At 38.9% G+C, this 24,571-nt stretch overlaps 2 protein-coding genes across 4 annotated transcripts in view; one reads left to right on the plus strand and one right to left on the minus strand.

The window, feature by feature from the left end:
* Positions 1-7,046, plus strand: part of PHYHIPL (phytanoyl-CoA 2-hydroxylase interacting protein like) — a 352,334-nt gene extending 345,288 nt beyond the window's left edge. For both annotated transcript variants that reach the window (XM_053692241.1, XM_053692242.1), the window contains exon 5: positions 5,548-7,046. In XM_053692241.1, coding sequence (XP_053548216.1) covers positions 5,548-6,082 — 535 coding nt within the window. In that variant the 3' untranslated portion in view covers positions 6,083-7,046. The remainder of the gene's footprint in view (positions 1-5,547) is intronic.
* The window catches only part of FAM13C (family with sequence similarity 13 member C), a 564,754-nt gene continuing 546,899 nt past the window's right edge, over positions 6,717-24,571 (minus strand). For both annotated transcript variants that reach the window (XM_053692240.1, XM_053692239.1), the window contains one exon: positions 6,717-9,434. In XM_053692240.1, the coding sequence (XP_053548215.1) occupies positions 9,311-9,434 (124 nt within the window). In that variant the 3' untranslated portion in view covers positions 6,717-9,310. The remainder of the gene's footprint in view (positions 9,435-24,571) is intronic.

Here is a 24,571-nt window from a genome sequence, read left to right on the forward strand (position 1 = left end):
GGCAGCAATTTCTGCTTTTAAATAAACTTTACTAGGAGTTATAGAGGAACCGCAGGGCACTGCACGTGACGCCATTGAGGCTTGGGAAGTAGCAAGAGAAAGCTGAGGTATTATTTTAACAGCATCACCCTGAGAGACATTAGGCTCAAAAATGTTACCTTTATTTTCCAAGGTTTTCTTGACACATGAAGAACCCAAATTGCATAAATGCATCTAAACATAATATGCATGAATTCATGAGAGCAGGCTCTTGCTCCATATCAGACATGTTGTTAAACAGTAAATAAACTTGTACAGATAAGTTTCAAAGATTTTAATATTCAATTAAAATAAGCTAAGGAAAAAATACACTTAACATTTTAAGCCCAAATTAGGATCGATCCCCAACTAAAATTATGTGAGAAAAGTTAAGAAAAAACATTTAATAAACATCAAATAAACTTCTAAAATACCCCTCAGGCAACCCCACACCTCAATAACTGAGGTGCCCTACCACTACCAATTAAGACCAGATCACCCAGAAATGGAAAAAACAACTTTTTCCTCAGAAACATTAAGTAAAGCTGGTCATGTGATCGCAACTGCCGAGCTCAAATTACTGCTGTGACACAGAAAGGCACTAAAAATAGCTTCCTGGTACCAGAAATAACCAGTTTTAACGGTTTAAAATGTTGCATCGTTTTATTTTAAAGCAATGGGGAAATGAATAAGCTGCTGATATAGAAAATTCTACTTACAGTTTAAACTTGTATTGTTTTATCAAGTAAATATGTGTCAGAAAATAAAGCCTAATAAAAACATTTTACCCTTTCTTTTTAAAAGAGTTTAAATGTTAGTCTCACACATGATACAGTGCCTGCTTCATGCCCCAGTGTAACCCATAGAACAGGATTATCTATGTCCCAATAAAAAAGCAGTGTCTTTTAATTTGTTACGTGCATGGTCTCCCCAACTGGAAGAAAAAGCACTTACCTGCTCCGCTGTCCGGCATGTAGACAGTTACAAGGTATGAGAAGACACAGTTCTTCTCAGAGACCTTTGAAAAAGAAAGAACAGAGTAGCCAACTCTTGCTTTCTAAACTAGGGCAGCAATTGTTAGGAAAACGCAGTAAGTACCTCTTTGTAGGTTCCTAGCTGCTTTAAAGCCACCACTACCCGACTGCAAGGAATGTCGTGGAATACGGCTATACCCCAAAACTTGCTTGTAGATGAAATCAAAATTTTTCTTCAGACACCTAAACTTCACCTCCTCCATGCACCAAAGGCAAAGAGAATGACTGGGGGTTGTGTGTAAGGGTGTGATACTTAGCAGTTTAACTGTGGTGCTCTTTGCCTCCTCCTCCTGCTGGCCAACAGTAATTACTCAAGCCGTGGACTCACCATATCTTAGGAAAGAAATCAACAATTTTCAGAACTAAATTACATGAAAAGGGGCTAAAATAAATAATTAAGTATAATTTTGACTTTACTTTCTCTTTAACTTTATAGATATTGTGTACCTTGTACACCAAATCATTTCATGTCTTCAGGCTGGTAGACAAACTGCATTTATTAAATGACACATTTACCAAAGCTTCTTCTCTTAATTTTGTATATTTTCATTCAACTGCCAAATTTACTTTACACTTTAACCCTTTCGTGACAGGGTGAAAGTGCCTACATCGGAACACCTTTTTCCGATGTAGACAAATTGAAACTACACGATCGTGCATACGATCGCGAGATTTCAATTATTGGATCGCATCTGGGGGGCGTCCCTACAACCCTAGGAACGCCCTCCAGACCGCGATCAAGTCCTAGAAGCACAGAAGGCTTCAGGACAGCCGTTTGTTATGACGTTCTAATCCGTCATAACGGCTTTAAAGCCCAGTGTAATTATGACGGAATAGAACGTCATAACAAAGTTAAAAGGTTAAAACAGTGATAGACAGCTTGATTAAAATTCACAAATGAGCCACCTGTATATATGTAATGATAGCAAGTTAACTATAAGAGTGAAGATAAATGGATAGTAAAGTAAAAATTAAACTTGCATGATTCAGATAGACCACGTCATTTAAGACACTTTTAATTCACTATTTTCAAATGTGCTTTGTTCTCTTAGTATCCCTTGTTGAAAAAGAATGCACACTTATCCTACACTAGTGGGAGCTGCTGCTAATTGGTGCATGCACATACTTGTCTTTTGTGATTGGCTAACTAGATATGTTCATCTTGCTGCCATTAGTGCATTGTTGTTCCTTCAGCAAAGGATAACAAGAGAACTAAGCAAATTTGATAATGTTGTTTAAAATTATTCTATCTAAATCATGAAAGAAAATTTGGGGGTTTCCTGTCCCTTTAAATGTTAGATAGAATGATGTATTCAAAGCATAAGATAAGTCTGAGAATAATATGCAAATGTGTTTTAATTATAATGGGTTTTAGTGTCCATAAAGAAACATTTATATTACAAACTCAAAGTGCATCCTGAAAGGGAAATTAAACCCAAAATGTTTTGATTGTTAATGATCCAGAAACAGCATATCATTTTTAACAACTTTCCAATTTACTTCTATTATCCTAATTGCTTAGTTCTTTTCATATCCTTTTTTCAATAGCATACCTAGGTAGTCTCAGGAGCAACAATGTACTACCAGGAGCTTGTTGCTGATTAATGGCTGCACATAGATGCCTCATGTCCTTAGCTTGCTCCCAGTAGTGCCTTATTGCTCTTTCAACAAAGGATTCAAAGATAAGTAAGCAAATTTGATAATAGAAGTAAATTGGAAAATTGTTTGTTCTCTTTCAATCATGAAAGAAAAACTTTGGGTTTTGTCCTTTTAGGTATGAAAGAATAAAAAACACAGAATGGTGCAGTATCTGGGGTGCCTCTGAAATACGGGAATGGTACTTAACACATCAAGCATATAAATAAGAAATAGAATAGCTCCTAGTAAACACATTTATATTACATTTTTCTCCTAGATCTGATCCTTTTTTTTGCTTAAGCAGATTGTGATCATCTTTTAAAATTTTGTAGCATAAAATCAAGCAAAATGTTAATGAGCAATTTGAAATCCAGGTAATTCCAATTTGGTTACAAATGTTTTCTAGGTATGTGTATATGGGTGTGGTGTGTTTTATAGTGAAAATAAATGAGGATAAATAATTATAGCAGGTAATTGCCCAGCAGATGGCAGTATATGCTACAATCACCTTGTGGGATTTGTATTTAGTTGTTAATTGTGCAATTAATTGACTACAAGAGGTTATTAAGTTTTTGGATTTTTTCACTAAATTTGTATCTGAGGGGATTGAAAGGAGAGCGCATGCTGATAAATAAGACAATACATTTTAGAATATAATTAATGAAATGTGCTGGATTCTGTTTTGCAATTAAATAAAATAATTCTGCATATTATCACTTTATCATCGTTTCAGAAGCAAGTGATAGATCACATAGAGGTTATATATAGTCCATTCCATTAATGTTGCTCTCAACAAACAGTGTGCAGGAGCAGAAAGGCAAATTTAATAACAGGAAAGGATTTTAATCACTGGACGTAAACACCTTATAATTACAAGACATTTGTGTTGCTGTGCTGCTATAGAATAACATATCAGCCAAGTCTCAACACTTTTAAAACCAATTAACATCCTTTAATGCAATTAATTTTCAATAGCTAAACTCCACCCACAATTTTCTTTGTTTGGAGGAGCCAATCTAGGTTTTAGTCTGCAGACAAGGCTAGTAGTCACCATAATAAAGTTAGTATAAAGTACGTTTTGCAGTTATCAGTTAAAGAAAATTAGGGACAGATATGTAGAATGGTTAGTCTTGATAAGTCAGCAGGTGCAATTCATGGTCTGGTTGCCCCTTTTTCCAGACGTGGACTCCATGCTCAGTGTGCTTAGAGGAATGTGGCTACACCTCACTGACGAAGGCGAATGAAGGCCAAAATAATCATCTGGGGTTGCTGTGTTCAGAGGAATTTATTCAGTTTACAGAGAGGAATTACCTGGTATTTCGGCGCTGGACTGACCGTAATAGGCGGGATCAGACTGATATACTACAGTAAAGTTCTACTCTGTAAAAAGTATTACTGGGCTAAAAGAAGTTGCACCCAGGTGGTAAATCGCCATAGAACAGGCTAACCTTGTTATTGTGTTGGTTGTTCGTTCCTGCGAGTTCACTTCTCTTTGTATGTACAGTGTGTGGTCTGGGCCAATCCTGACCCCATTAGGGGATGGCTTTATAACATTCATTCAGCCTTGGAGCTTGCATGCCTGTGAGAGCTGCAGAAGCCTGTTGCCTGCTCCTAACATAATAAATAATGCTTATCTGCCCTCTTGTGCTTAGCATTGCCAGCTGTCCTCCACAAAAATGCTGGGAAATGTGCCAGTGACAGGGCACAATGGTAGGTACAGTCACACAATGCCCCCTGATACCACTACCTTAGCCTCCACTCTTGATCCCACAACATATATTTTTTTTATAACTGAGCAGTAATTTTACCCCTTGGCTGCCAGTAACATGAAAGCCAATCATTTTACCTCTTTGGTTGCCAGTAACACATGTAAACAGAAGTGAATTGACTCTTGACTTTCCTTCACTTCTTTCTACTCCATATTTGCATAATGCATTTAGGCAAAGGAAAGCTTTACATTTATCTAACACTCAGGGAAATTTCAGTGTCCAGTATTGTTGTGAAGATTTTTTTTACTGGACAACTTGACAAACTATTAGTCAGCCCAGTTGAATAGTGGACACCTGACAACCCTACTTGTGCTGTTGCTCCAAGTTGTCAAAATAGATTCTCTTCCTCTGTGCCATAGCTGCTGCCCTGGGTGCCAGCTCTGATGCCATGTCATGCTCAGAGCTGCCCACAGTCTTAAGCCCATTCTTTCTGTGACTTTATTGTTGTAGTAAGCCATTTCCTGGTGCTCCTCTGCTGCCTGTCCGACCATCTGTGCTACTATGATGTAGTAAAGCCGTTCCCCTTAAGAAATCACAGATAACAGATTGTAGCCGAAAAGAAACATATGAGTGAACAAATCCGAAGCATCATGAAATATTGTGACAAAAGATTTATCTGCACATGCACGGCTCATACTTACACTCACTGCTATTTAAATATTACCATAAATCCAGCTTATGAATTACTGTTGGATTATGAAGGTATTTTTTTTTTTTTATGAAAAATGTAAGTTACAATAATTATGTCAATGCATTCTAACCTTATAATGTCTTGAACAATATATATAATTTAGATGAATAAAGGGACAATGTACCAGGTAAACAGCTGATAAGAGTTCACTGTATCAAGGCAATTGCAGGAACTCTATTTTAAATGGTTTGGGTTCCCTTTCACCCCCTACTGGATGGTTGGTTTCTGCTACTGTCTCATTTGCTTAGCTTTGCTAACAACAATAGTGCAGTATTAAAACAGCTGTATTCTTCATTGGGGTCTTTTGACTTAAAATATGTAAATTTTGCAGTGTATATATAAATGCTTTTTTTTTTTTAACTGACTAATGCAAATGTTTTTATTTGTTTTTTCTTAGTGAGCATCATGCAAATATTATGCAGCCATCACCCAAGGATAACAGCGGCAGCCATGGTTCCCCAATCAGCGCCAAACTGGAAGGGATCTTCTTCAGCTGCAACACTGAGTTTAACACTGGGAAGCCTCCACAAGATTCACCGTATGGAAGACACAGGGTTGAAATACCTGCCGAAAAACTTTTCAACCCAAACACCAACCTTTACTTTGGGGACTTGTACTGTATGTACACAGCCTACCACTATGTCATTCTGGTCCTTGCTCCGATAGGATCACCAGGAGACGAATTCTGTAAGCAGCGCCTTCCTCCGCTGAGCCTGAGCGACAATAAATTTCTGACCTGCACTGAAGAGGATAACAGCCTTGTATTTCACCATGCCCAAGATGTTATCTTGGAAGTCATTTATACTGACCCTGTGGATCTTTCTATGGGCACAGTCGCAGAAATTATTGGCCATCAGCTAATGAGTTTGTCAACTGCCAACGCAAAGAAAGATCCCAGCTGCAAGACCTGCAACATCAGTGTTGGACGTTAAAAAAAAGCCCTCCTGACCTATACTGAAAAGCAGTTAACCCTCCCTATTCATTCTTACCAGACATTCTTGTCCGGATGCATGCGAAATGCAGCTGTCACCAAAAGCATATACTGAATCTAGAACTCTTTAATCCCTTCGCTGCCTGAAGAAGCCGCATTGCTTTGCGTTGCATTATGGTTCCTCCTGCAGCAAAGGACTTAATAGCTTTTTGTTTTTTTAAACTTTTTTTATTATTTTTTTTGTGAACCTGTTGCTGCTCTAAAACATTACAAAATGTCTTATTCTCTGCCAATTTAAACTTAGATGTTGCAGTTTTATGGTTTTTTTATTATTATTTTTTGTTTGTTTATTGTTTATGTTTTTTTTTTTGCCAAACATAACAAAACTCTAGATGTAGACTGCTTTGGCAAGGTAAAAATCAATTACGGCTTTATTGGGGTGTCTAAATAGCAAATATTTTAATCTACTAAAACTATTGGGATAACTCAAAACAGCATGAAAAAAAATGTAATTGTAGCATGATTAAAATCTCAAAGCCTAGAAATGTCAGCACTTCCAACTAGTTGCTTGACAGTGTTAAATGTTAAAAATATTAGCTCAACTGGAAACAAATACTGTGTTCTGGCCTCATAAGTATGATAGAAAAATATTTTATTTGTACTGTTGTATAAAATATTTACAATCATATAGAATATATAGAGCACATTTTATTATCAACTGTATACGTCAAACCATTTTCCCTTATCAAAGATGTAGACTGTAAACTTCATATAGTTGTGTACACGTTCCTGTTAATCTTGCGTTTTAGAGGTTTTAATTAAAAAAAAAAAAACTCAATTCATTCTGAATCATACAGTATGTTAAGAATCAAGTCAATATACTGAAAACGTCACAAAGATCATAATTAAACTTGCAAATGGTATTTTTTTTTTCTCTCGTTAACCAATAAACAATTTTAAAAACATCTGGTCTTTAAAATCATGCATTTTAAATACAAGATACATAGAAATGTTTGCTTTAGTAGGAATATATAGGAAAAAAAAGAAAACCTATCCAAGATTGCAAAAAAAAAAAGTCAATGTGATGTTCTTAATGCAGATGTTTTGGGTGAGAGATGTGTATAATGTCAGTATTAGCAGCATTTATCCCATCCGCCATATTATTCTTTATAGAAATACGCTTTTTCTCTGGTAAACAAACCACAAAACACAAGCTTGATAAAATGAAGCATTGCATATGTCAACATATGTTCAAGTGACAACTCCAAGGTTTGCCAATATCCCAAATTTACTGAAAACATAATCACGCTAGGTATCTATAGATTTAAAGTGCGGTAAACAACGTCTTCTAATAATTAATATATCAGCAAAGCTCAAACTATATAAGAATAGATTAATGCCTTGGTTGCTGCAACATTTTTTTTTTTGGTTTGTCTTTTTCAATGGCAGCAAAAAACATAATAAACGGAAAATTAGTTATATGTTGTAAAGTTAGACTTGGGAAGCCTTTTTCAATTTTCAGATTTGCAAAATAAATAATGAAAGAATATTGCTATGAATAATTAAGAATTATATATTATAATCTTAAAGTGTTTACCATCCTTTTAAATAGAAATTAAACTTTAGAAACAAAAAACGCATAATGTTCAAGTGACATTTTTAGTGCTCAATTAGATTACATTTTTGCTGTATATTATTTAGGTGATGCGTATATAATGCTGCTTTGATTTTACAAACTTTTTTAAAATTATTTTATAAAAGTGATCTGTTAAAAAATACTTTGTTATAACAATATTTTCAGAAAGTTAAAGATGAACACCATATATTTTGCTCATGTCTCCTAATGAAGCTATGGGAGTTTTGATTTAAGTTATAAAAAAAGAAATACTTGGGAATCACAGCTAAAATTAATCTCAGCTGTTCACAATAGGTAACAAGAAGTGGAAGTTGAAGTAGAAATGGTAACGAAAGGGGCTTTGGCTGAAATGATCAATGTATATCTTCTTAACAGTAAAACTAAATAACGTTTTTTGAAGAATGCGCAAAACACACCACCTCAAGGGCTTAAGAATAAATATAAATATATAGATTCTCTGCACAGGGATAATATATTATATATTCTATTAGAATCTGAAATATAATATTTAGTTCTATATATTTTGGTTTTTTATTTTAACTTTATTTATTTATTTATATATATATATATATATATTAGCCTACAAAATTTTGAAGGCACTTCTGACAAGATACTTCATAAAGCATTGCATCCGGGGATAAAATTGAAATCTAGGATGAGCATCGTAAGGTTTTGTACAATTTATACAATTTTAAACAACCTTCCAATTTACTTCTAGTATTTAACTTGCTTCCTACTCTTGTTGTCCTTTGCTGAAAGGTTTACCTAAGTAAGCTCAGGAGCGGCAAGGAACCTAGGTTCTAGCTGCTGATTGGTGGATGCATATATATATACACCGATTCTCGTTGGCTACCCCATGTGTTCAGTTAGCAACCAGTAATGCATTACTGCTCCTTCAACAAATGATACCAAGAGAATTAAACAAATCTGATAATAGAAGTAAACTGGAAAGTTGTTTAAAATTGTGTTCTACCTAAATAATGAAAGAAAAATTTTGAGTTACATGTCCCTTTAATTCTTCAGTATTTATGTGACCTTCCCATTTTCATGTCCAATTTATTTTTTAACTCCAATTTACGCCTCTCCACTGCAGCTGACTCCATTTTGTTCCTCCCAAGTTTTTGGGGTCTGTGTGCGCATATGAGTTTGTCGTATTTATTTTGCAATACTAAGTGTATAGTATTGTATTAATTGATAGAATTTCTCCAATTAGCTGTTGCAGAAAATATTTCTAATTTGAACCTATTTTTAAAAAAAAAAAAAAAAAAAGGTAAAAACACCCCAGTTTTAAATTGTTAACCTTAATTTGGAAAAAAAATAGCTCTCCAATATAAAACACAATATTATTTTTTTCCAATCATCAATGTAACGATACTATATAAAATATACTTGTAACTGTAATGCCCTCCAGCAGTTTTTTTGGGGGGGTTTCAATAACAAAGAAATCCCAGTTCACATGTGCTGTTATTTATCCTTAAGGTAGTGTTTAACAATTCTTAAAGTGCATCAGAATGTCAGTGACAAACATGAGTGTGCAGAAATAATGCAAAACTGAATGACTTGTGAATACGGCTTCATATGTATCCACAAATTCTAAATGGTTTTGGAAACATCTTGTTTGCTGATGAGGACTTCGAGCAATTTAAGTTTCGCTTTTATCTGTTTGTATTCACAGTACTCTTCCGCCATGGGTATTCTGTCTTCCTTTTGTGCACTCCTGAATATTAATGAAAAAAAGAAAAAAGGAATATTGAGGTAAAGGTATTAAAAAAATTATTTTTTCAAATATTTTTTTTTTAGTTTTCTTTTTGCATAATTAGAGCTAATAAAAAAAGCCCACACTTATTGAAAGTAACACACTAAAATTGGACAAAAATAACTTAAAACAATAATATGCTACACAATAATTTTACCAAGAAAAAAAAAAAACTGGCAAAAAATGCCATTTTCGGCCAAAATGTTTCTGCAACCAAAATGTTGGTGCACCCTTTTTAAAACAATATTAAATATCAATATACTGTATTATTCTTCATTTAGTTCTATGTAACAGATTCATATTTAACAGTTTTTTTTTTTTTTACCAATTATCAAAATAAAGTATAGTCCTAGAAAGTAATGAACTTAAACAGCAGCTCTAGGCTAGCATCAAATTTGAAAAGGAAATTTATGCTTACCTGATAAATTTATTTCTTTTACAATATGACGAGTCCACGGATTTCATCCTTACTTGTGGGATTACGCCTCCTGTTTAGCAGGAAGTGGCAAAGAGCACCACAGCAGAGCTGTATATATAGCTCCTTCCCTCCCACTCCAGTCATTCGACCGAAGTTAGGAAGAGAAAGGAAAAGCCAAAGGTGCAGAGGTGACTGAAGTTTAACACAAATAATTACCTGTCTTAGAAATGACAGGGTGGGCCGTGGACTCGTCATATCGTAAAAGAAATAAATTTATCAGGTATGCATAAATTTCCTTTTCTTTTACAAGATATGACGAGTCCATGGATTTCATCCTTACTTGTGGGATACAATACCAAAGCTATAGGACACGGATGAAAGGGAGGGACAAGACAGGAACCTAAACGGAAGGCACCACTGCTTGAATAACCTTTCTCCCAAAACCAGCCTCAGATGAAGCAAAAGTATCAAATTTGGAAAATTTGGAAAAAGTGTGAAGAGACGACCAATTTGCAGCCTTGCAAATCTGTTCAACAGAAGCATCGTTTTTAAATGCCTATGAGGAAGCCACAGCCCTAGTGGAATGAGCCATAATTCTTTCAGGAGGCTGCTGCCCAGCAGTCTCATATGCCAGACGGATGATACTCTTCAGCCAAAAAGAAAGAGAGGTAGCCGTAGCTTTCTGACCTCTATGCTTTCCAGAAAAAACAATAAATAAAGAAGATGATTGACGAAAATCTTTAGTCGCTTGCAAGTAAAACTTCAGGGCACGGACTACGTCCAAATTATGCAACAAACGCTCCTTCTTAAAAGAAGGATTAGGACACAATGAAGGAACAACAATTTCCTGATTAATATTCTTAGAAACAACCATAGGAAGAAAACCAGGTTTGGTGTGTAAAACCACCTTATCAGAATGAAAAATAAGATAAGGAGAGTCACATTGTAACGCTGAAAGCTCGGAAACTCTACGAGCAGAAGAAATAGCAACCAAAAATAAAACCTTCCAAGATAACAACTTAATATCTATGGAATGCATGGGTTCAAACGGAACCCCTTGAAGAACTACATTCAAACTCCAGGGTGGAGCAATTGGTCTAAACACAGGCTTGATTCTGGTCAGAGCCTGACAAAAAGACTGAACGTCTGGAACATCTGCCAAACGCTTGTGTAATAAAATTGACAAAGCAGAAATTTGTCCCTTTAAGGAACTTGCTGATAACCCCTTCTCCAATCCTTCTTGGAGAAAGGATAAAATCCTGGGAATCCTAACTCTACTCCATGAGTAGCCCTTGGATTCGCACCAATAAAGATATTTACGCCATATCTTATGGTAGATCTTTCCAGTGACAGGCTTACGCGCCTGAATCAAAGTATCAATGACCGAATCAGAGAACCCCGCTTAGATAAAATCAAGCGTTCAATCTCCAAGCAGTCAGCTGCAGAGAAATTAAATTCGGATGATGGAAGGGTCCCTGAATGAGAAGGTCCTGCCTCAATGGAACCTTCCACGGCGGCAGAGAGGACATGTCCACCAGATCGGCATACCAAGTCATGCGAGGCCACGCAGGCGCGATTAGAATTACCGAAGCCCTCTCCTGTTTGATCCGTGCAATCACCTGAGGAAGGAGAGCAAACGGTGGAAATACATAAGCTAGGTTGAACGACCAAGGCACTGCCAAGGCGTCTATCGGTTCAGCCTGAGGATCCCTTGATCTGGATCCGTATCTTGGGAGCTTGGCATTCTGACGGGACGCCATCAGATCCAATTCCGGTCTGCCCCATCTGAGAATTAGGGTGGCAAAGACCTCCGGATGGAGTTCCCACTCCCCTGGATGAAACGTCTGTCTGCTTAAAAAGTCTGCTTCCCAGTTGTCCACTCCTGGGATGTAGATCGCTGACAGATAACAAGAGTGAGCTTTCGCCCACTGAATTATCTTGGATACTTCTGTCATCGCTAAGGAACTCATCGTTCCTCCCCGATGATTGATGTAAGCTACAGTCGTGATATTGTCTGACTGAAATCGGATAAATTTGGCCAAAGCCAACTGAGGCCAAGCCTGAAGTGCATTGAATATTGCTCTCAATTCCAGAATATTGATTGGAAGTAGAGACTCCGACCGAGTCCACACCCCCTGAGCTTTCAGGGATTTCCAGACCGCACCCTAGCCTAGTAGACTGGCGTCCGTTGTCACTATCACCCAAGAGGGTCTGCGGAAGCACGTCCCTTGGGACAGATGATCCGGCGACAACCACCCAAAAAAGAGAGTCTCTTGTCTCCTGATCCAGACTTATCTGAAGAGACAAATCTGCATAATCTCCATTCCACTGCCCGAGCATGCACAGTTGTAGCTGTCTGAGATGAAATCGAGCAAACGGAATGATGTCCATTGCTGCCACCATCAATCCAATCACCTCCATGCACTGAGCCACTGATGGTCGAGGATTGAACTGAAGGGCTCGGCATGTATTCAGAATCTTTGACTTTCTGACCTCTGTCAGAAAAATTTTCATGGATATAGAATCTATTAGAGTTCCCAAGAAGGGAACCCTTGTTTGTGAAATTAGTGAACTCTTTTCTAGATTCACCTTCCACCCGTGAGTCCTCAAAAAGGACAGAACCATGTCTGTATGAGATCTTATCAGCTGGTAAGACGACGCCTGGATCAGAATATCGTCCAGATAAGGAGCCATTGCAATGCCCAGCGGCCTGAGAACCGCTAGAAGGGACCTTAGAACCTTCGTGAAGATCCTGGGTGCTGTGGCCAACCCGAAGGGAAGAGCCACAAACTGAAAATGTTTGTCCAGGAAGGCAAACCTTAGGAGCTGGTGATGATCCTTGTGGATAGGAATATGAAGATATGCATCCTTCAAGTCCACGGTAGTCATATATTGACCCTCATGGATCAATGGCAGAATTGTTCAAATAGTTTCCATCTTGAAGGATTGGACTCTGAGAAACTTGTTTAGACTTTTTAGATCTAAAATAGGTCGAAATGTGCCCTCTTTTTTGGGGACCACGAAAAGATTTGAGTAAAACCCCTGCCCCTGTTCCAGTATTGGAACGGGACAAATTACTCCCATAGTAGAGGTGTCTTTTACACAACGTAAGAATGTCTCTCTTTTTATCTGGTCTACAGACAATCGTGAAAGAAGAAACATCCCCCTGGGTAGAGAATTTTTGAATTCCAGTTGATACCCTCCCTTGGGACACAATTTCCAGTGTCCAGGGGTCCTGAACATCTCTTACCCAAGCCTGGGCAAAGAGAGAAAGCCTGCCCCCTACTAGATCCGGTCCCGGATCGGGGGCCGCCCCTTTCATGCTGTCTTGGTAGCAGCAGCGGGCTTCTTGGGTTGTTTACCCTTGTTCCAAGCCTGGTTGAGTCTCCAGACGGACTTTGCCTGAGCAAAATTCCCTTCCTGTTTAGCGGAAGAAGAGGAAGAAGAGGGGACTTCTATGAAGTTCCGAAAGGAATGAAAATTATTTTGTTTACCCCTTAGTTTAGCTGTTCTATCCTGAGGTAGGAGATGACCCTTACCTCCCGTAATGTCAGAAATGATTTCTTTCAAGTCAGGCCCGAATATGTTTTTTCCTTTGAAAGGAATAGCCAAAAGCTTTGACTTAGATGACACATCAGCCGACCAAGATTTTAACCATAACGCTCTACACGCTAAAATGGCAATCTGAAAGGCGGCATCCGTAATAAAAGAATTAGCCAGCTTAAGAGCCTTAATTCTATCTAAAATGTCCTCTAAAGGAGTCTCAGTCTTAAGAGACTCTTCCAAAGCATCAAACCAGAAGGCCGCCGCAGTGGTAACTGGTACAATGCAGGCCGTTGGTTGTAAAAGGAAACCCTGATGAATGAATAACTTTTTTAGAAGACCCTCCAATTTCTTATCCATAGGGTCTTTGAAAGCACAACTGTCCTCAATAGGAATAGTTGTACGCTTAGCCAGGGTAGATATAGCCCCCTCCACCTTAGGGACTGTTTGCCAAGAGTCCCGAACAGTGTCAGATATGAGATACATTTTCTTAAAATTAGGAGAAGGTGAGAAAGGGATACCCGGTCTTTCCCATTCCCGCCTAATAATTTCCGAGATTCTCTTAGGAACCGGAAAAACATAAGAGTAAGCAGGCACCTCTAAGTATTTGTCCATCTTACACAATTTCTCTGGTGGTACCACAATATAGTCACAAGCATCCAGAGTCGCTAAAACCTCCCGAAGTAACAGGCGGAGGTGTTCAAGCTTAAATCTAAAGGACATGTCGTCCGAATCAGTTTGAGGTAACACACTTCCCAAATCGGAAAGTTCCCCCTAAGACAGACTGACCCCCAATTCAGATCCCTGTGAGGGTACATTGGAAATAGCCAACAAAGCATCAGAGGTCGCAGTATTCACATTGACTTCTGCCCTGCTGCGTTTGCCCTGTAACACTGGCAACTTAGATAGAACCTCTGTAAGGGTAGTTGACATAACTGCAGCCATATCCTGCAGAGAAAATGAAGTAGACGAGGTTGAAGAACCCGGCGTTGCTTGGGTGGGTGTTAAAGGTTGTGACTCTTGGGGAGAATTTAGCGGCATACCCTGATTCTCATCAGATTGAGAATCATCCTTAGGCACACTTTCCTAAAAGAAAAATTGCTCTTTACATTGTAAGGCCCTTTCAGTACATGAGGGACAAAAAGTAAGAGGGGTTCCACAATGGCATCTAAACACATAGAACAAGTAGTTTCCTCAAGTTCAGACATGTTAAACAGACTAGCAATAGCAATAATAGTCGTTCTTTACTTGATATATTGAGCTCTGAAGTCAAATTACATAGACAAAAGTTTTGAACTAAAAAGTGTACTGCGCCTTTAAATAATAAAAGCAACAATTTATAAAATTATAAAGTTATCAGCAAAACAACGTTTGCGGCGATAAAAAACAGAATTTATGTTTACCTGATAAATTACTTTCTCCAACGGTGTGTCCGGTCCACGGCGTCATCCTTACTTGTGGGATATTCTCTTCCCCAACAGGAAATGGCAAAGAGCCCAGCAAAGCTGGTCACATGATCCCTTCTAGGCTCCGCCTACCCCAGTCATTCGACCGACGTTAAGGAGGAATATTTGCATAGGAGAAACCATATGATACCGTGGTGACTGTAGTTAAAGAAAATAAATTATCAGACCTGATTAAAAAACCAGGGCGGGCCGTGGACCGGACACACCGTTGGAGAAAGTAATTTATCAGGTAAACATAAATTCTGTTTTCTCCAACATAGGTGTGTCCGGTCCACGGCGTCATCCTTACTTGTGGGAACCAATACCAAAGCTTTAGGACACGGATGAAGGGAGGGAGCAAATCAGGTCACCTAAATGGAAGGCACCACGGCTTGCAAAACCTTTCTCCCAAAAACAGCCTCAGAAGAAGCAAAAGTATCAAACTTGTAAAATTTGGTAAAAGTGTGCAGTGAAGACCAAGTCGCTGCCCTACATATCTGATCAACAGAAGCCTCGTTCTTGAAGGCCCATGTGGAAGCCACAGCCCTAGTGGAATGAGCTGTGATTCTTTCAGGAGGCTGCCGTCCGGCAGTCTCGTAAGCCAATCTGATGATGCTTTTAATCCAAAAAGAGAGAGAGGTAGAAGTTGCTTTTTGACCTCTCCTTTTACCAGAATAAACAACAAACAAGGAAGATGTTTGTCTAAAATCCTTTGTAGCATCTAAATAGAATTTTAGAGCGCGAACAACATCCAAATTGTGCAACAAACGTTCCTTCTTCGAAACTGGTTTCGGACACAAAGAAGGCACGACTATCTCCTGGTTAATGTTTTTGTTAGAAACAACTTTTGGAAGAAAACCAGGTTTAGTACGTAAAACCACCTTATCTGCATGGAACACCAGATAAGGAGGAGAACACTGCAGAGCAGATAATTCTGAAACTCTTCTGGCAGAAGAAATTGCAACCAAAAACAAAACTTTCCAAGATAATAACTTAATATCAACGGAATGTAAGGGTTCAAACGGAACCCCCTGAAGAACTGAAAGAACTAAGTTGAGACTCCAAGGAGGAGTCAAAGGTTTGTAAACAGGCTTGATTCTAACCAGAGCCTGAACAAAGGCTTGAACATCTGGCACAGCTGCCAGCTTTTTGTGGAGTAACACAGACAAGGCAGAAATCTGTTCCTTCAAGGAACTTGCAGATAATCCTTTCTCCAATCCTTCTTGAAGAAAGGATAGAATCTTAGGAATCTTTACCTTGTCCCAAGGGAATCCTTTAGATTCACACCAACAGATATATTTTTTCCATATTTTGTGGTAAATCTTTCTAGTTACAGGCTTTCTGGCCTGAACAAGAGTATCAATAAAAGAATCTGAGAACCCTCGTTTTGATAAGATCAAGCGTTCAATCTCCAAGCAGTCAGCTGGAGTGAGACCAGATTCGGATGTTCGAACGGACCTTGAACAAGAAGGTCTCGTCTCAAAGGTAGCTTCCATGGTGGAGCCGATGACATATTCACCAGATCTGCATACCAAGTCCTGCGAGGAGCTATCAAGATCACCGACGCCCTCTCCTGATGGATCCTGGCTACCAGCCTGGGGATGAGAGGAAACGGCGGGAATACATAAGCTAGTTTGAAGGTCCAAGGTGCTACTAGTGCATCTACTAGAGTCGCCTTGGGATCCCTGGATCTGGACCCGTAGCAAGGAACCTTGAAGTTCTGACGAGAGGCCATCAGATCCATGTCTGGAATGCCCCACAGTTGAGTAATTTGGGCAAAGATTTCCGGATGGAGTTCCCACTCCCCCGGATGCAATGTCTGACGACTCAGAAAATCCGCTTCCCAATTTTCCACTCCTGGGATGTGGATTGCAGACAGGTGGCAGGAGTGAGTCTCCGCCCATTGAATGATTTTGGTCACTTCTTCCATCGCCAGGGAACTCCTTGTTCCCCCCTGATGGTTGATGTACGCAACAGTCGTCATGTTGTCTGATTGAAACCGTATGAACTTGGCCTTTGCTAGCTGAGGCCAAGCCTTGAGAGCATTGAATATCGCTCTCAGTTCCAGAATATTTATCGGCAGAAGAGATTCTTCCCGAGACCAAAGACCCTGAGCTTTCAGGGATCCCCAGACCGCGCCCCAGCCCATCAGACTGGCGTCGGTCGTGACAATGACCCACTCTGGTCTGCGGAAGGTCATCCCTTGTGACAGGTTGTCCAGGGACAGCCACCAACGGAGTGAGTCTCTGGTCCTCTGATTTACTTGTATCTTCGGAGACAAGTCTGTATAGTCCCCATTCCACTGACTGAGCATGCACAGTTGTAATGGTCTTAGATGAATGCGCGCAAAAGGAACTATGTCCATTGCCGCTACCATCAAACCTATTACTTCCATGCACTGCGCTATGGAAGGAAGAGGAACGGAATGAAGTGTTTGACAAGAGTTTAGAAGTTTTGTTTTTCTGGCCTCTGTCAGAAAAATCCTCATTTCTAAGGAGTCTATTATTGTTCCCAAGAAGGGAACCCTTGTCGACGGAGATAGAGAACTCTTTTCCACGTTCACTTTCCATCCGTGAGATCTGAGAAAGGCCAGGACTATGTCCGTGTGAGCCTTTGCTTGAGGAAGGGACGACGCTTGAATCAGAATGTCGTCCAAGTAAGGTACTACTGCAATGCCCCTTGGTCTTAGCACCGCTAGAAGGGACCCTAGTACCTTTGTGAAAATCCTTGGAGCAGTGGCTAATCCGAAAGGAAGCGCCACGAACTGGTAATGCTTGTCCAGGAATGCGAACCTTAGGAACCGATGATGTTCCTTGTGGATAGGAATATGTAGATACGCATCCTTTAAATCCACCGTGGTCATGAATTGACCTTCCTGGATGGAAGGAAGAATTGTTCGAATGGTTTCCATTTTGAACGATGGAACCTTGAGAAACTTGTTTAAGATCTTGAGATCTAAGATTGGTCTGAACGTTCCCTCTTTTTTGGGAACTATGAACAGATTGGAGTAGAACCCCATCCCTTGTTCTCCTAATGGAACAGGATGAATCACTCCCATTTTTAACAGGTCTTCTACACAATGTAAGAATGCCTGTCTTTTTATGTGGTCTGAAGACAATTGAGACCTGTGGAACCTCCCCCTTGGGGGAAGCCCCTTGAATTCCAGAAGATAACCTTGGGAGACTATTTCTAGTGCCCAAGGATCCAGAACATCTCTTGCCCAAGCCTGAGCGAAGAGAGAGAGTCTGCCCCCCACCAGATCCGGTCCCGGATCGGGGGCCAACATTTCATGCTGTCTTGGTAGCAGTGGCAGGTTTCTTGGCCTGCTTTCCCTTGTTCCAGCCTTGCATTGGTCTCCAGGCTGGCTTGGCTTGAGAAGTATTACCCTCTTGCTTAGAGGACGTAGCACTTGGGGCTGGTCCGTTTCCACGAAAGGGACGAAAATTAGGTTTATTTTTGGCCTTGAAAGACCTATCCTGAGGAAGGGCGTGGCCCTTACCCCCAGTGATATCAGAGATAATCTCTTTCAAGTCAGGGCCAAACAGCGTTTTCCCCTTGAAAGGAATGTTAAGGAGTCTGTTCTTGGAAGACGCATCAGCTGACCAAGATTTCAACCAAAGCGCTCTGCGCGCCACAATAGCAAACCCAGAATTCTTCGCCGCTAACCTAGCCAATTGCAAAGTGGCGTCTAGGGTGAAAGAATTAGCCAATTTGAGAGCACGGATTCTGTCCATAATCTCCTCATAAGGAGGAGAATCACTATCGATCGCCTTTACTAGCTCATCGAACCAGAAACACGCGGCTGTAGTGACAGGGACAATGCATGAAATTGGTTGTAGAAGGTAACCTTGCTGAACAAACATCTTTTTAAGCAAACCTTCTAATTTTTTATCCATAGGATCTTTGAAAGCACAACTATCTTCTATGGGTATAGTGGTGCGTTTGTTTAAAGTAGAAACCGCTCCCTCGACCTTGGGGACTGTCTGCCATAAGTCCTTTCTGGGGTCGACCATAGGAAACAATTTTTTAAATATGGGGGGAGGGACGAAAGGTATACCGGGCCTTTCCCATTCTTTATTTACAATGTCCGCCACCCGCTTGGGTATAGGAAAAGCTTCTGGGAGCCCCGGGACCTCTAGGAACTTGTCCATTTTACATAGTTTCTCTGGGATGATCAAATTCTCACAATCATCCAGAGTGGATAATACCTCCTTAAGCAGAGCGCGGAGATGTTCCAACTTAAATTTAAATGTAATCACATCGGGTTCAGCTTGTTGAGAAATTTTCCCTGAATCTGAAATTTCTCCCTCAGACAAAACCTCCCTGGCCCCCTCAGACTGGTGTAGGGGCATTTCAGAACCATTATCATCAGCGTCCTCATGCTCTTCAGTATCTAAAACAGAGCAGTCGCGCTTACGCTGATAAGTGGGCATTTTGGCTAAAATGTTTTTGATAGAATTATCCATTACAGCCGTTAATTGTTGCATAGTAAGGAGTATTGGCGCGCTAGATGTACTAGGGGCCTCCTGAGTGGGCAAGACTCGTGTAGACGAAGGAGGGAATGATGCAGTACCATGCTTACTCCCCTCACTTGAGGAATCATCTTGGGCATCATTTTCAGTGTCACATAAATCACATTTATTTAAATGAGAAGGAACCTTGGCTTCCCCACATTCAGAACACAGTCTATCTGGTAGTTCAGACATGTTAAACAGGCATAAACTTGATAACAAAGTACAAAAAACGTTTTAAAATAAAACCGTTACTGTCACTTTAAATTTTAAACTGAACACACTTTATTACTGCAATTGCGAAAAAGTATGAAGGAATTGTTCAAAATTCACAAAAATTTCACCACAGTGTCTTAAAGCCTTAAAAGTATTGCACACCAAATTTGGAAGCTTTAACCCTTAAAATAACGGAACCGGAGCCGTTTTTAACTTTAACCCCTTTACAGTCCCTGGTATCTGCTTTGCTGAGACCCAACCAAGCCCAAAGGGGAATACGATACCAAATGACGCCTTCAGAAAGTCTTTTCTATGTATCAGAGCTCCTCACACATGCGACTGCATGTCATGCTTCTCAAAAACAAGTGCGCAATACCGGCGCGAAAATGAGGCTCTGCCTATGATTAGGGAAAGCCCCTAGAGAATAAGGTGTCTAAAACAGTGCCTGCCGATATTATTTTACAAAAATACCCAGATTAAATGATTCCTCAAGGCTAAATATGTGTAATATATGAATCGATTTAGCCCAGAAAATGTCTACAGTCTTAATAAGCCCTTGTGAAGCCCTTATTTACTGTCTGAATAAAAATGGCTTACCGGATCCCATAGGGAAAATGACAGCTTCCAGCATTACATCGTCTTGTTAGAATGTGTCATACCTCAAGCAGCAAAAGACTGCTCACTGTTCCCCCAACTGAAGTTAATTCCTCTCAACAGTCCTGTGTGGAACAGCCATGGATTTTAGTAACGGTTGCTAAAATCATTTTCCTCTTACAAACAGAAATCTTCATCTCTTTTCTGTTTCAGAGTAAATAGTACATACCAGCACTATTTTAAAATAACAAACTCTTGATTGAATAATAAAAACTACAGTTAAACACTAAAAAACTCTAAGCCATCTCCGTGGAGATGTTGCCTGTACAACGGCAAAGAGAATGACTGGGGTAGGCGGAGCCTAGGAGGGATCATGTGACCAGCTTTGCTGGGCTCTTTGCCATTTCCTGTTGGGGAAGAGAATATCCCACAAGTAAGGATGACGCCGTGGACCGGACACACCTATGTTGGAGAAAATGCCCTTATGTGCCCAAATAAACTTGACAATATTGCACCGTTACTGAAAAGAATCGTGTAAAAGATACTAACACTCTCAGGCTCTGTAGCTAACCCAGAACATTAACGAATCTCCAAATCGCTAATGAGATAGAACATGGAAAAGAGTGCAGGGTAGCGCTAATAAAAGCAAAGAGCTCTAAATATATACGGTATATCTATAATGATATAGTAATGTGTAAATGTTGTTTTAAAAAAGAATATATCTGTGTAGATCGAATAATAAAATTTAATATACAATAATGGAATGACAGTATAGTGCCGGCACTAATTTAAAACTTTTAAATTAGTGCCGGCACTATACTGTCATTCCATTATTGTATATTAAATTTTATTATTCGATCTACACAGATATATTCTTTTTTAAAACAACATTTACACATTACTATATCATTATAGATATACCGTATATATTTAGAGCTCTTTGCTTTTATTAGCGCTACCCTGCACTCTTTTTAATATTGCACCGTTAGTTTGGTAATGTTATTTATCAACTTTTATGAAGTTTATCAAATGTATCAACTTTATCAACACTTTAGGCCCCTGCACCAGAGTTGTGGCGCCTACCTGCCCCCAGATCACACTGCTTCGACTTAATTAGCGCTCCGGATGAGTACTGCGCGACTGAGCTCGCGAAATTAGGCCCAGCCCACCTTGGAGCCGTGAAGAGGCCCGAATGGGTCAAAAACATGTCGGATACCCAACTCAAAAGTTAAAACGCCATGTGCCCCTCATAATACACAATTTAAACAATAAAAGCGCAAGCCACCATGAATATTGCTCTCTCCCAGGCCTGTTATTTTCTGACAATAATAACGCCAGCTCATTAACAGCAACCGCATCTCCCAGCGTCAGCCCACATATGTATAAGTTGAAAATCAACACACTGATAAATATCAAGATAAAAGGGAATTCCAGGTACACCATTTCAATTCCTATAGTGCCTACTGATTATCCCTCCCCAGTTAGGGAAAAATGTCAGCTTGTCTGATGTATCAAGTCTCCCCAGAACTGGGGAGACTGAACATACCTCAATGCTGCTTGTATCATGACACAGTTCTCCACACTGAAGATATTTCTTTACACTACCTTCAACTGCTCAGTGGAAAACCAGCTGGATATTAGATAATGTTTGCTAAGATCATTAACATCAGGGCAGAAAAATAAGATGTCTCCACTCCTCTTAGGGATTAAGTGACTGATGATTTCTCCCTGAGAAAAATAGTACTCACTGGCACCATTTCAAAATAAAAAACTTCTTGATTGAAGAATCTAAACTAACACCTCACTTTACCTCTTCCTATTGCTAACACAGGCAAAGAGAATGACTGGAGTGGGAGGGAAGGGAGGAGCTATATATATATATATATATATATATATATATATATATATATACACACACACACACACACACACACACACAACTCTGCTGTGGTGTTTTTTGCCACTTCCTGCTAAACAGGAGGCGTAATCCCACAAGTAAGGATGAAATCCGTGGACTCGTCATATCTTGTAAAAGAAACATGCTACACAATAATCTTACCGAAAATAACAGGCAAAAAACCCGAAAATTGAAAAAGCCAAAAATGCCATTTTCGGCCGAAACGTTTCTATGGACGAAATTTTGGTGCATTCCTACTAAGAACAATTGTAAGAATAGTTCAATGACCTGTCATGTTACCAAAAATACTTACTAAAATAGCACAAAGTATAAAATCACTTCTACAACTATGATTAAAAATACTCAAATATAAATGAAACAAAGTGGACTCAGAATAGGTTTTTCCAGCAAATAGTCCGCAAAAGTGGTTCAGAATAGGTTATTCCAGTAAATAGTCCGCCAAAGTGGCTCAGAATACAGTCTTATGGCAAAAAATATGTGCAAATAAAGATCCTACTTGTGGCAAGTAAACCACTTAACATAGTACTTAGTCTCTTTAAGACTGTTACAACCGGAACGGGCTGTACACCTCCATGTGCCTACCTTTAATGCTGGATACAAGACAGTTTTGCAGCCGGTTCCTTGCCGTACTGGACAGCGGGCACAGGTGTCTATTCAGCTCCATCCGTTGCTTCCTGGGTCGTGACGTGAAGTGCTCACGTGGTAATCCGAAGACGTGATGCAGTATGTAGTTCCGTAAAGATAAAGGAAGTGGCAAAAAACACCACAGCAGAGTTGTGTGTGTATATATATAAAAATGATAAAAATCTCTGAAAGTTCCACTTTTAAGGACAATATATAATGGGAAGGTTGAAGGAGTCCCTTTAAAATCCAACGTAATCCTTCGAAATGATCTGTATTAGTACAAAGTCCCAACTTAAGCTGCTACCATCAACGCTTTTCGCCGTATTTGATGGATTTATCAAGATAGTTTGTTGCAGTTGTGAGTGTCCTTATAAAGGCATCTGCTATAAACTGATTGGTTGCTGATAGCTCTACTTCTGGTTTATAGTGTAGATATTAAAGGTGGACTTGTTTCTTTCTTAATCCAATATTTCTTTTAGTGATAACATGCATATTTAAATACTATGCAATTGATATTAATAAATAATCGAGTCCTCTATTTGTTACATTTTTTTTTTAACAAAACAATGTGAACAATAGAAGCAATTTGTAAGAATGTTTCTATAAGATACCCTTCGTCATACAAAGATGTGTGAAAAATACATAAAGTGTATAAAATGTACATATAAATTTACATGGAAAAGAAAAAAATTGTCATGGAAAGGACTTCATAATAAAACATCATAAAATACCTAAAAAAATATTCATATAACTCGAGTTAGTAAACGGTGCATAAATTAGACACTATGGAGTGTTAAATCAATAATGCTACTGTGTGATTTATCCAGGTTAAAAATAGTAATCTAAGAAATCCTATTATAAAAGATCGTACTAAAAAAGATTGTATTAAAAAACAGAATTTATGTTTACCTGATAAATTACTTTCTCCAACGGTGTGTCCGGTCCACGGCGTCATCCTTACTTGTGGGATATTCTCTTCCCCAACAGGAAATGATAAAAATCTCTGAAAGTTCCACTTTTAAGGACAATATATAATGGGAAGGTTGAAGGAGTCCCTTTAAAATCCAATGTAATCCTTCGAAATGATCTGTATTAGTACAAAGTCCCAACTTAAGCTGCTACCATCAACGCTTTTCGCCGTATTTGATGGATTTATCAAGATAGTTTGTTGCAGTTGTGAGTGTCCTTATAAAGGCATCTGCTATAAACTGATTGGTTGCTGATAGCTCTACTTCTGGTTTATAGTGTAGATATTAAAGGTGGACTTGTTTCTTTCTTAATCCAATATTTCTTTTAGTGATAACATGCATATTTAAATACTATGCAATTGATATTAATAAATAATCGAGTCCTCTATTTGTTACATTTTTTTTTTAACAAAACAATGTGAACAATAGAAGCAATTTGTAAGAATGTTTCTATAAGATACCCTTCGTCATACAAAGATGTGTGAAAAATACATAAAGTGTATAAAATGTACATATAAATTTACATGGAAAAGAAAAAAATTGTCATGGAAAGGACTTCATAATAAAACATCATAAAATACCTAAAAAAATATTCATATAACTCGAGTTAGTAAACGGTGCATAAATTAGACACTATGGAGTGTTAAATCAATAATGCTACTGTGTGATTTATCCAGGTTAAAAATAGTAATCTAAGAAATCCTATTATAAAAGATCGTACTAAAAAAGATTGTATTAAAAAACAGAATTTATGTTTACCTGATAAATTACTTTCTCCAACGGTGTGTCCGGTCCACGGCGTCATCCTTACTTGTGGGATATTCTCTTCCCCAACAGGAAATGGCAAAGAGCCCAGCAAAG

This window comes from Bombina bombina, chromosome 9, assembly GCF_027579735.1.
Source record: "Bombina bombina isolate aBomBom1 chromosome 9, aBomBom1.pri, whole genome shotgun sequence".
Taxonomy (NCBI): Eukaryota; Metazoa; Chordata; class Amphibia; order Anura; family Bombinatoridae; genus Bombina; species Bombina bombina.